General features: G+C 47.6%; 1 protein-coding gene across 15 annotated transcripts in view; it reads left to right on the forward strand.

The window, feature by feature from the left end:
• Positions 1-12,751, forward strand: part of Cacna1c (calcium voltage-gated channel subunit alpha1 C) — a 623,917-nt gene that overhangs the window by 567,272 nt on the left and 43,894 nt on the right. For 7 of the 15 annotated variants that reach the window (XM_085840086.1, XM_085840073.1, XM_085840075.1 and 4 more), the window contains 2 exons: positions 5,012-5,095; positions 5,727-5,810. In XM_085840086.1, the coding sequence (XP_085696212.1) occupies positions 5,012-5,095; positions 5,727-5,810 (168 nt within the window). The remainder of the gene's footprint in view (positions 1-5,011; positions 5,096-5,726; positions 5,811-12,751) is intronic. The other 8 variants (XM_085840078.1, XM_085840084.1, XM_085840077.1 and 5 more) reach the window with 4 other exon arrangements.

Consider the following 12,751-nt stretch of genomic DNA (forward strand, 5'->3'; position numbering starts at 1 on the left):
TCTAGATGCCTCGTGTTGATTTCTGTTTGGCTCAGCCCCATATGACCTGTGGATGCTACTTAACAATGAGGCAGGCAGGTTGACTCTAGTAACGATGACAAAACTAATATGAATTTAGAGCTCCCTCCAGATTAGGTACTGGTCTGAGTGCTTTGTATGTGTGGTATCTTGTAAAGGTCGCCTTAATGCTAAGATCAGCCCTATTCTCTACATAGGAAAACAGACATAGAGTTTAATCTATTTGCTCACTCTTGATGCTACAGTTTGGATCTTGACTCTATTGAGATGCAGCTGGACCTTTAGAAGTAGGGCCCTAGTGGGAGGACGTTGCGGGAAATATTAAAAAATGAACTTGCCAACTCTCAGTGAGACCAGGCCAAGCTCCTGCACTCCTGCTGCAGCCAACAACTCTCTAGAGCTAGCCCCGCACCAGGTGATCTCACTTGCTCCATCTCTCAGCCCACTAACTCTCCAGCTCTGAGGGGCCACAGGGCTCCCACCAGGCCATCCCTTGGACTGCCCCCCACCGAGTTCCTCTTGCTTCTTTGAAACACCCCATGCACCACACAGTTAGCCATCTCAACACCGAATTACTTGGTAGAAACATGACTCTTAAAGCTTAATTATCCAATTAGATTTATTTAACAATAAGATCACAATTGACAAGATGCCAATACAATAATTTCAGAGCCAATTGATAATGATAAAAGCTTTACCCCAATTATTCTAACCTTGTGAAAAATCTTAGCTTCTTATGGCTGTTAAAACCGCATGGATCAGGATCTTCTCCCTGTCTGTCTGCTTCCATGTTGGCGTCTCTCTCTCCTCCTGAGACCTCGAACTCGCTGTCTCAACTCCTTGCTCTGCCTCCCTTCTCCTGTCCAATCACAAGCCTCCCACCTAATGTGATTGGACAGGGAAAATCCTGCAACAGGAGGAAGCTAGGTCCTCGCCAGAGTGTCTTTGAAGTACAGAGACCCTTTCTGTTTCCTTTGCTTGACCACCATGAGATAAACAGACCTGATCTACCATTGTGAGCTGCCTCACCAGAGACCCAAAGCAGCAGAAACAACACCACGAATTCAAACCCTGAGCCTTCCTTTCTCACTGATTCCCACGAGTACTTTGTCATGGTGATAGAAATCTGACACACACAGCTGCCCAGTTAGAAAGTGGCAGCATAGGATTTGAGCCAACTGCCTCCAAAGATCATTCAGTTAGGAACACTGCCTGTGTCAACAGAGTAGGGCTCCCATGACATCATTGAATCGAGGTACAACTAATCCAAAAGAGAAGAAAATACAAAATCCTCGTGCACGTGAAATGTAAAACTTCTGTAGTCATGTTTCCTTCCTGAAAATGATCTGCTGAAGCAAATGCTAATTAGCTGTCCATTGCTCAGAAGCTCCGCCCAGGGAGAGGAGGCTAGAAAGCAATGATCAGACTTTGACAATGGGGGCCACGCCCAACTTTCCCTAGCTAGGCCAGAAGGGAGAACCCACATTCTGATCTCATATGAAGATCCTGGTAATTTGAAAGGGGAGGCCACTCAGGATTCAGGTTGTGGCGGATGGTGAGAGAAGACTTCTGGCTAGATACACACCGTCTTTTCTGCAGGCATCTCTCTTCACTGGCTCTGAGGAGTTGGGAAGACAGAGGTTTGGTTTGCCACTTCTAAAAGAGCCAGAACAATGCTCTCTAGCCCTGATTTTCCAACTACAGGAAGCCCACTCACCCGAGGAAAGATGGGTGGCAAGTATAAACTGGTTCTGGTTAAACTGATTTTATTTTTAAAAAGGGTCTGTGTCCCCCACTTTCCTCTCTGTTCTACACCCAAGGCCCAAATCCTCATGGGGAAAAAAATGAAGGGTAGGGGTAATGGGTGTGCATGCATGCATCTATGTGCATAAAAAGAAAACACTTAACTCTTTCACACCAGAGCTTACGGAAGAAATATTCTTCCAGACCCCTCATATAAGGACTTGGCCAGGTGTCTCCCTTGGACAACCTATTTATTACCAAACTGGTGGGTGTGGGCTTTGTTTCTGGAACTGGTGTGGGGCAGGTAGGAGGTAATGGTTCTTGAAATAGTGGGAAGAAAAAGAAAGCAACAAAAGGAAGAAATCTTGAAGTTGGGTCTGAAGCCATCCTCAAGGTCCAGCTGAGAGGACCAATGGGCCAAGGGATAGAGGGATGGGAAAGGACCAATGGGCCAAGGGATAGAAGGATGGGAAAGGACCAATGGGCCAAGGGATAGAAGGATGGGAAAGGACCAATGGGCCAAGGGATAGAGGGATGGGAATGTGGGTCTATAGGTCAGGGTGAAAAGCTGCCTCTTAAAGGGACTCTCCACCCTCAGAGTTGCTCTGACCCCACTGCGTTCCAGCTGTGCATGTGAGTGCCAGGGCTGGGTGTCCACCAGAGCCTTTGGCAACAAGGGAACTTGGTTTCCACACCCAGTGATTTCCACAAGGTGATCTGCTAGAGGGCAGAGAAGTCTATCAAAAGCCCCAACATCACAGGCTGGGACACGCAACCAGGAGGTGGGATTAATCCCAACAGGCCTAGCCAATCCAGTGATGTGCAGCTACGGCCAGGGGAGGGTGATGACTGAGGGTCATTTCTTTCTCTCTGCACATAAAAAAATTCAATCCAAGAGAAAGGGAAAACAGAACTACACATCTGGAGGTTGCTGGTCCCTTTAAGTCTCAGCCCCTTCCTCTGGAAGGTACTAGCAGATTAACTGTGTGTATATGTGCTTTTCAACATGGAGCCCACTCTGCCTTCCTCCTTCTCTCTCCCCTCTCAGAGGTACTGCAGACCATGGCCAATTTACCCGTTTGTTGCAGGTCTTTGGTGGATGGAAAGATCCCAGCTCCTCTTCATTGTTTGAACAGAGAACTCCCACCCTCCTCTCTCCTCCTATTCTGTACCCCCAATAACATTTGCTTGCCACATTTTCTAGGTTGGTGCTGGTCATCCTATGGTTTTGCTTTTGATCCTGTTTCTCTCCCTTCTCTTCTTTGACCTCTCTTCCGTTTTCCTCCTAAAATAGCTCTGTTCCCAAACAAATGACTCACATTTACAGATAGTCCCCAGAATTATTTTTTTCAAGATCCAGTTTTAAAGCATACACATATGTAGGGGTCACTTGGGAGATTCACCCCTACCCACCCTCTCCCAGATCAGTGTTCCTTTCTGCCCTGAGTAGTGTGTAAGAACCCAGGAGTGCACTAGTTATTTCCTGCTTAGAGCATGTGATGTAACTGGAAGAGAGAAGTCTCTGACTCAGGCTGACCCTCATCTGACCTGAAACCTGGACAGCCTCAGCCCCAGTCAGGCTGCCCAAACCCTCCTGGGGCAGCATAGGTTTTCTTTGGGCAGAAATGCCTGGGAACTTAGAGTCCCCTTTCCCTGTGGCCTGACCTCCTCTTCTAAGAATAATAGCCCTAGGATGGCCTTTCATGTAGTTTACTCTAGAAGGAGATGGATGGGAAGCCAGACAACTTAGGGAGCTGGGTAAAGCCAGCAGGATAGAAGAACATGGGCTTAGCTCTTATAGGTAAAACGTGGAAAAGAGAGCTGGTGGCCTTTGGGAGCAGACAGCTGAAACGCTCCATGAGCACTCTCCTGCTCCTGAAGCCTCTTGCCAGAGACCCATCTCTGAGAGCCCAGCTGAGCAAGCACAGATGTGCCCCTTTGGAGAGCTTTCTCTGGAAAACAAAAGGGGTCAATTATTAAAAGAAGGAAGGTCTCCTTGGTCCTAGATCCTCTACATTCCACCAAGGGGACCAAGACTCTGTGCTCTGAGACAAGGCCCTTTAAGCTGCCACACCTCCCCCAAAGGCAATAATCAAGACTTGAGAATACCACTTGGGCTTTGTAAGGAGGCTGTTTACCCAGCAGTCCCCAATGAAAAGTCAATGAAGCTGGGCGTGGTGGCGCACGCCTTTAATCCCAGCACTCGGGAGGCAGAGGCAGGCGGATTTCTGAGTTCGAGGCCAGCCTGGTCTACAAAGTGAGTTCCAGGACAGCTAGGGATACACAGAGAAACCCTGTCTCGAAAAACCAAAAAAAAAAAAAAAAAAAAAAAAAAAAAAAAGAAAAGTCAATGAAACCCAGGCAGGCAACAGTAGTAAAGTCAGGACCCTGGTCTTTCCCTCCAGGCCTGACTCTCCTCTCCAGGGCTCTATTGCCTTCCTAAGAAGGCAGCAGCCCACCCGCCAACCAATCCCTCCCTCCCCCAGCCTGTGCTCAGGGAAGTCTTTGATAGCTCCCATCACTTTGGCAGCATTTTCATCCTACTGAGACTTTATATCAAGGAGCCTGGGGTGGTACTTATGAGACACCCCTGGGGGTGCTATCTAGAGAGGCTTCTAGACCCGGAGACACTTCTATCCCATCAGAAAAGCCAAGCTTGCCCTGAGGCGTATGGGCATGACCAGAGCAGGAAAGAGGCTAAACCTGATTGCATCTACAGAGTCCAGCATACTGTGGACACTGCTTCAGTGATCTGGTCCTTTGGTTATCTCTGAGCTTTGATTCCAGACTTACCACCCACAAGATGACTTCTCTCCCTCCTGATAGTTCCTTCTAGTAAACAGAAGTGAAGGTATAGGTCATATGTGATATACAATAGGCTATATGATATATGATGTACTATATACTAGACTATAGGAGATGACAAATAATCAGTGTAGTCCAGCCACCGTGTCTTACTCACACTCCCTAGACCCATGGCTACTGCCCTGAGGAAGTGGAAGGGTCCTCTGTGGAGGAGGCGGAGAGGATGTGGACCATGTGACCCATGAAAGGCAGGGCAGGAGGGTTGAACTGAATGCCTCCCTGCTGCTTCTAACCCAACCAGGCTCCTGGCCAGATGCTGGTGTTTGGAACTCCCAACAGCAACACTCAGGTGCCAGGACAGTGATTCTAATGGTAATGTTGCTCTGTTCTTATCTGTCTAATATTCCTTTTTAATCCCCGTCCTGCCTGCCCCTCCCTCATGTAGGGTTACTTTAGTGATCCCTGGAATGTTTTTGACTTCCTCATCGTCATTGGGAGCATAATTGATGTCATTCTCAGTGAGACTAATGTGAGTATCGCTCTGCCCTCCCCAGGGGCCCTGGTCCTTCCACCTCTCCTGCCTCCTCCACTCCTCCCTCTCTCACTCTCTCTCTCTCTCTCTCTCTCTCTCTCACTCTCTTTGTTTACCTCTTTTTATGTTTTTGTTTTAATTTCCGATTTTACCCACCTCCAGTCATGCTTTTTATTGAACCTGCCGTCGTCTTGTGAAGGGGGGAAAAAAAGCAGAAGTCTATTCTCCTTTTTTTCCCACTTGCCCTGGCTACACCGGGGCCCAAGGGCGCAGAGCTGAGCGGAGGGAACAGGCTGCACACTGGTTGGGCCAGGCCTGGCTGCCTTCTGGGTGGCTGTCGCCCACCCAGCCTCGGAACTAACCTAGCTTTTGTCAGGCCTCTCCACCCTGCGAAACCCAGGTTGCCCAGGTTTGAGCCGCCAGCGTGTAGAGTGGTAAGAGAGTCTAATACACCGCGTAACCTCTTTCTTCTCTCATTTTTTTTCTCTTCTCTCCTTTCTTTCATGCCTCTTTTGTTTTTTTTTGTTTTTGTTTTTGTTTTCATTTTCCTCCTCCCTGTGTTTTTTGTTTTCTCCTCTTTTGTTGATTTGTCTCCTTCTCTCTTTCCTGGCTTTCCCGCCCCATGCAGCACTATTTCTGTGATGCATGGAATACATTTGACGCCTTGATTGTTGTGGGTAGCATTGTTGATATAGCAATCACCGAGGTACACGTAAGTACATGGCGTCTGTGACCCCGCCGACCCCGCTTGCTTAACATCCATCCGTTTCCCCCTGCTTTATTTTTTGTCTCTCATTTTTACCTCCTGTGCCCACCTCCTTATTTCTATTTCATGTTTTAATTTGTTTAAATTGGCTCAAATTGGGTTTTTTCTTTTGTTTGCTTTGTTTGGAGATTTCTTTCTTTTTTGGGTTTTTTTTTTTGGTTTTTTTTTCTCTTTTTCTTTTTTTGTTATTCAGTTAATCTTTGGAACGCACTAAGACTCCCTTTTAAATGTTGGTTGCTGCATCTTTTTCTCTCAGGCTGGCATGACTCACACCGTATAGGAGGGTGCAGCTATGTGACTTATGGAGGGAGAAAAATGAAGGGTTCTTTACAAGTTCTGGGCAACCACTGGAGCTGAGACCCAAGCCTTTCCTAACCCCAGATCATCTCCAGACACTGCCTCACCTCCTTTTGATTCTCCATCCTCATAACATCCTAAAAAGATGTGCTCTCAAACAGAATGCCCAGAGCTGAGGCTATGAATGTGCCTGCATCGTCAGCCATGACCTTCCCTCTCCCAAGGACTAGCTGATTATCTTCACATTGGACAGACTCTGTCTGCTTTGACTCAACACCATTAGCCCATGGTACTGGCCGTGTTTGAGATCTGATTATCCTCCCTTTTCTGGAAACAGTAAAGAGCCTGGTGGACGGGTGATTTACTGAAAGGTTTTGGATAGGTTTTCTCTTTCCATTACCATGGACACAGGATCCATGTAAGAGCCTCATGCCCATGTGAACTCACCATAGAGCGTGAACTGTGCACCTGCCTGCTCTCCCTCCCCTTACCCTTCATAACCTGCCCCTGGCTCTCGGGCCTCAGGCAGACCCCACAGTCACCACCCTGTTGCCCTCTCCTCCCCAGAGCTGCCTCCTTCTATACAGTTCTTGCACATGTCTTCTTGTTACCTGGCATGTTTAAGCATCCTCTCTTTATCTATAAGCAAGTCCTCTTGCAGTTATTCCTTAACATGTCTTGTTTAGTTTTTGTCATTATTTTTCCATAAGTAAGAGACTTGATGATGTTTGCATAAGCCTTTGATGGATAGTACCATTGAATACAAGCACAGACCACCTGATTCTGTAATTCAATCTTAGATGTTTGGAATTCCCTCGCTGTCCTCCACACATCCCACACCCTCTATGCAGCCTGGCCCATTCCCAAGACTTTGTTTGAGTAGACATATTCTCTCACTGGTTTGGTTCTCCTCTGTGTAGCCACGGGACTGAGGAAGGACGATTTCACGTTCTTCATACAGTCCTTTCTTTGCCCTTTGCTTATCCTATAGCTCCAGCCTCAACTGCCCCTCTGTGTCTGAGACCGTGTGTGTGTGTGTGTGTGTGTGTGTGTGTGTGTGTGTGTGTGTAAGTGAATTATAGGGTAAGAAAATGAAGGGTTCTTTACAAGTTCTAGGCAACCATTGGAGTTGGGACCCAAGCCTTTCCTAACCCTAGATAATCTCCAGACACCGCCTCTCCTCCTGTTGATTTTCCATCCTCAAAGCATCCTACAAAGACGTGCTCTTCAAACAGAGCACCCAGAGTGTGCAGCTATGTGTGTGTGCACATGCCTATATGCATATATGTGAACCCTCAGGCTTGCCTCCTTCCAGTAAATTCCCAGATAAATAATAACAAAGCCAGTCTTTCACAGCTGCCGCTGGCCTCCTTTCTGAGTTGACGCCTAGCAGTCTGCCTGTGTGAACCCTAAGTTATATTCCAGTTGTTATTTAAGTCTCAGAACTTAAAGGCTAGACCCTATGCTTAGCACAGATGCCACACATTGCACTGCCCTGAGGGTTCTGCAGGGAAAAGAGCAAAAAGAAAGACAAGCCATGGGCTCTGCCATCTGTATTCAGACAGTACTGCAGCTCTGTACAGAAATCAGAGCAAAGATACACAGTAGGAAAACATGGGGAAGGACAGCTTGCTCCTTCCCATGATGACAAAAGACCCTTTGCACCCCAGGAGCTCCTCTGGGGTTCTTTTACTGATGGCAAAACCCATAGCTCTCATCCTGCTATGACATCTCTACTTCTGCTTTCAGTTTTTAAAAGGCAAAGCAAATATACTGTTCCCTATATAAAAATGTAGACATGGGTATATATGCATGCTCACATAACAGCACCTATTCAAAAGCCTTATGTCAACTGTAAAGATCTATGGAGTAAAAACTACAGCATCTGAGCAAATCACATCCTCTCAAAAATCCCTGATCTTACTCGACCAACTTCTTGGCGTGCCCGTAACGTAGAGCGCACACTTGCCAAGGGTAACCCTTTCCCCAAATGCTGTTAATTGACCCATGGAGGTGACCAGCAGGTGTAGCCCATCAGAGAAAATACAGGTCATCCACAGCCACAGGGCCAGAGCCTGGACAGGCCTGTGGCCACAAGCGTTACCACAAAAGCCTGCACTGGGCCAGTATCCAGTAGGACATAAGAATACCCGGCTCACATTTCTCTGCCTTTAGGTGAGCTGCTCCAAGCCCGGTGCCAGATTTTTCTTAGAATCCCATGGGAAAATCCAGGAAATCCCCCATCCCTAGCCCCTGCTCCAGACCTTCCCAGACTTCTCTACATACATATAATCATCCCAAGCACAGATCCCCAACCCAGGTTCTATCCAGAAGCTACCCACGACAGCTTTTCAGCTGTAAGCCATCCCCTCGTGCTCCTCCAGAACATGGCAGTCATCCTTTCATTGAATGTTGTATTCTCCCTCCCTCCCTCCCTCATCCCCTCCCTCCCTTCTTTCCTTCCAAGTATTTTGCACGTTTAAATCTATCTACCTTTCCCCCGGTACTTCTCATCAATTCTGGAGTCAGCACACACTCATCTTGGTAGGCTCACAATCTCCTTCTATGGGTAGATACTTCTTTAGCCACTTGGTACATATTTGTGTCAGAAAGAACCCAGTATTCATGGTTTGCAGGTTCATGCCAGGATGCAGTAAGTACAGAGAATAAGACAAGAATGTCCAAAGAGGGCTGGTCAGGGGCACCTGGCATGAACAAGTGGGACTTTCATAGTCAGAGCAACTTTGGATTTACATTCCTTTTTATCCTAAGTTTTGAACTCTGAAGACTGAGAGTGGGGTCCTCCTAGGGCTGCAGGCTGTTTCTAAGGCCCCTCTAAGCCTCCCCTCTGCCATGTAAGGCTGCCTCAAACCCAGGTCTCCGCCCTTCTCCCTAGCACTTCATCTTGTCTAAGTCTGTCTCGCTCTTCCAGTGCGAGCTCTGTAGAGTCAAAGTATGGTGTTGCTCCATGTTAGTAGGGCATTGCTTCTTCTCCAGTCCTGGAGCAGGAATCAAACCCTCCTAGAAATGTTCCGTGGTTGTTCATGGAAGTCCTGGTAGTATCCCCCAGAGCTCTCCCTGATATCCCAAATGGGAATCAGTTTGAGGATATGACCAGTAGCCTTTCTGAGCTTCTTCATTGTGCCTCTGAAAGGATATTGAATGATAGAAAGTTCTAGAGGACCTAATTTCCTACAGTATAGGTGTGGAAAACCATTAACTATACATTATGAAGCCATGGTTATATTTCCAGCCTAGGTCCCAGGAACCCCATGTCTTAGGGTAGTCGATCCAGGACCCTAGGCCTCAGTGTTTTTGAGTGTGGTAGGAGTTGGATGGAGAGGCCTGAGAGACTCTTGCAGCTCCTGGCCTTTGTGATCCAGTGTGGCGAGGTAAGAGTTCCATGCTGCATTTCTAGGACTCCCGGGTCCACGCCGTGCTCACCTCCACCTGGGCTCCCATGTGGCTCATTTGGGGATTGTGCAGAGACAGGGACAAGAAAAACCATTCCAGGAGAGCTGCAGGCACTAGGACCGTACCTGGAAAAGACCACCAACCCTTGGAGGCTTCTAAGCAAGTTTAGGGGAAGAAACATGGAAGAATGGCTAGATGCAAGGTGTTGGGCCACAGAAAAGACCAGAGCATGAAAATAAACTAAGAATCGATGACATTTGCTGTGACCTTGGCTGGTGAGGAGGAAGAGGAAATAGGGATGACATGAGACCTACTCCTTGACTGTGTCAGTCTTCAAGACAACAACTCCAGGACTCTTGTGATTGAATCAAGACCAAGGAATCCCCTATACATATGAAATCTAGGCCCAGGCAAGATGAGCAACCTGTCCAGAGTCTTATAGCTAACTAATGACACACCCATGATTCAAGCCATTCCCATCAGCCAACTCTTATGTGCACACAGAGCAACAGCCATGCAGTGAGATGGTGTCAGCATAGCACCCCTGAAAGTGGAAATTGGTGGCTTCTACCACTCATGGTGTTCATCTGGTGCCTTCCTGCAACTGACCTACACAGACCTGCTTACCGACCTCCCTGTGCTGATGCTTAGCCACCAGAAGCTTGCTGCCCTTGGGATGCTCACACAGAGCATTGTGTAGGGACCTTAGTGGCAGGTACAAGACTCCAGAGAGAGCAGGCATGGAGATGGAATGCACATTACATCCATTGGCCAGAGCAACGGAGGCAAGAGACAAGGAGAGAGAACAAAAGAAGGATACAGGGCTGCCAAACTGGCAAGAAGACTGGTGTCAGCTTCAGGAAAGGATGGGTCATAGTGCTAGCTCCAGGTCCCCCTCACCACCATCCCTGGTGCTGCCTTTCCCCCACAGCATCTTTCCACCACAAACCCACAGGCATGGCTTCCAGTTACCAACTATTCCTTACTGGCTTCCTGATAATGAAGCCTGTTGGCTCTTTTCCTGGCTCCAATTCCTGCCTGCATCGGAGAACAGCCTGGGCATGGAGCTGGCTGCCTTCTATGGATCCACCCCTACAGAGATGAGGAACTCACAAAGTAGCAAGGAAGACAGACATGACCATGGGCTTAAACTCCTTAGTGTGGTGCAGCATGGACATCCAATGTCAAGGGCTCCAGTCCCCCTATATAGTACACCAAAGCGTTTTCCTTACAGCTAGGAAGGTACTAAAGATCCGGATGGTCACATGAGGTTGTCTAGGGGACACCATCTGGCCTGCCTAGGCTTCTTCCCACACAGAACTCACTCAGTGCTTACATCCTGACTCTGTTGTGAATGGTGCTTCTGAGACCATGTAAGCACAGTGTGTGGGGAATGCTAAAGAGATGCTACTCCAGCCAAGCAAAGCTTTCCGTGTAATATGCCTTTAAGAAAAAGTCACCCCAGACTTTCTCAGCTTTCTTTGTGAAGTTATTATTACCTGGGCTGGGGAGCCTAAGACACAAGGTCGGTCTCAAAGAACCCTCATTCCAAGCTGCTCTGAAATCTTGTGTCCTGATGTGAAGATGTGGCCTACGGGCTATCAAGCTAAGGCATGACACTAAAAGAATACAATACCAGAGAGGTAATCAGACCTAAGCCTGAATTTTGAAGTAAAATTTAACTTAAGTAGATGATATCTTAACCCAGCCAACAAAAGGCTAAGAAAGAAAGCATCCAGAGGGATGCTAGCCATGGTGAATGAGGATCCCCAGAGTTTGAGTGCTTAAAAATAAACTACTTTATTTCTTTGTGATGGATAGATAGAGGCTGGTTTAGTGGGACCAGCTGAGCTGATGAATTTTCTGAATTGCCTCCATCTTATTTAAGATAGACCCAGAAGTCCTTTAAAGGCTTACCTAAGGTTCTTGGAAATGGTGAGTAGATGGGGGGGGGGACATTAGGGTGTTCCTAGGAGCAAAGCAACACTCCCAGAACAATTGAGCCACAGAACCCTGGCATGTCTACTGAGCAGAAGGCCTCTGTGTAGCTCTCCTGCTCCACTGCTGAATCCCTGGAAGCACAGAACCCTTTATCTAGCAATCCATGAGCAAAGACCCTGCACCAGGCAGGGGTTGGAGGGGTGGGGGGTGTGACAAAAAAAATATACTCAAAGACATAGGCTTGACCATCATGACAGCTGACTCATGCCAATGAAAGAGGGACTGGGGTGCTTGGACAAGAAATGCCATGTGTGTGTGAGTGTGTATGTGTGTGTGTGAGTGTATATGTCTGTTTATCTGTTTCTGTGTTCTCTGTCCACCCAGTAGCTATATCCTACTGACCTATTCCCTCCAGACATGCAGCCTGGCCAGCTGGCTGGCAATCAGAACAGCACTGTGGTATCATGCCTAGAGAAGGCCCTTCTGCTCCCTTCCTCACTCTCTACCATCCTCAAAACAATCCAAACCAACTCTCTATGGGAAAAAAATAGTTTTTTTAGTCAATTACTAAGAAATATGTTACCAAGAAGTATTTTCAGACTACAAGAAAGTATCTAACTATGAACCAGTTCTTTCCTTCAAAAATCCCATTATGTGTTTCCTTGTGTGTATCTTAAAAACAAACGCAGGGGTAACACTGAAAGTGGAAGGCACCGGCTTAGGCTAGAGCACCAGTGGGTGAGATCAGTCAGGGGTGATTGCTGTATGCCAGAGCCCAGTGCTGGGCTATCTCCACAGGAAGATTACCAGGGAAACTGTGACAGGAGGGGCCTTGAGGTGCTCCTGTGAACTATTGCCACCAAGCAAACCCAGACATCTAGCCCAGGAAAACAACTTCTTTGGGCACTATTGGCATTATCCTATATTGTGTACAAGGCCTTGGAGACTAAAAAGCAGTTCAGCATCCTTCCATGCCAGTGGCCAAGTGTCTCCATCTCTGAATTGAGGTCTAGGCAAGGCCATGTCCAGCCTGAGCCTGATCTTTTGGAAAAAGTTCCTTCTGGAGAGGTTGGAGGACTGAGTCCTTAGATCTTCTCTTAGACACAGTTGGAATTCAGCCTTCTCTAACCTGAGGAGCTGTCGCTGTAAAGCTCACTTGCTTAGCTGTGTGTGGACAACGGTGGGCACACATAGGCCAGGGTGTGTCCTCCAGCCAGGACTTCATAGAGTGGGCT

This window comes from Mus caroli, unplaced genomic scaffold (genome assembly GCF_978045245.1).
Source record: "Mus caroli unplaced genomic scaffold, Mus_caroli_1 scaffold_7, whole genome shotgun sequence".
NCBI lineage: Eukaryota > Metazoa > Chordata > Mammalia > Rodentia > Muridae > Mus > Mus caroli.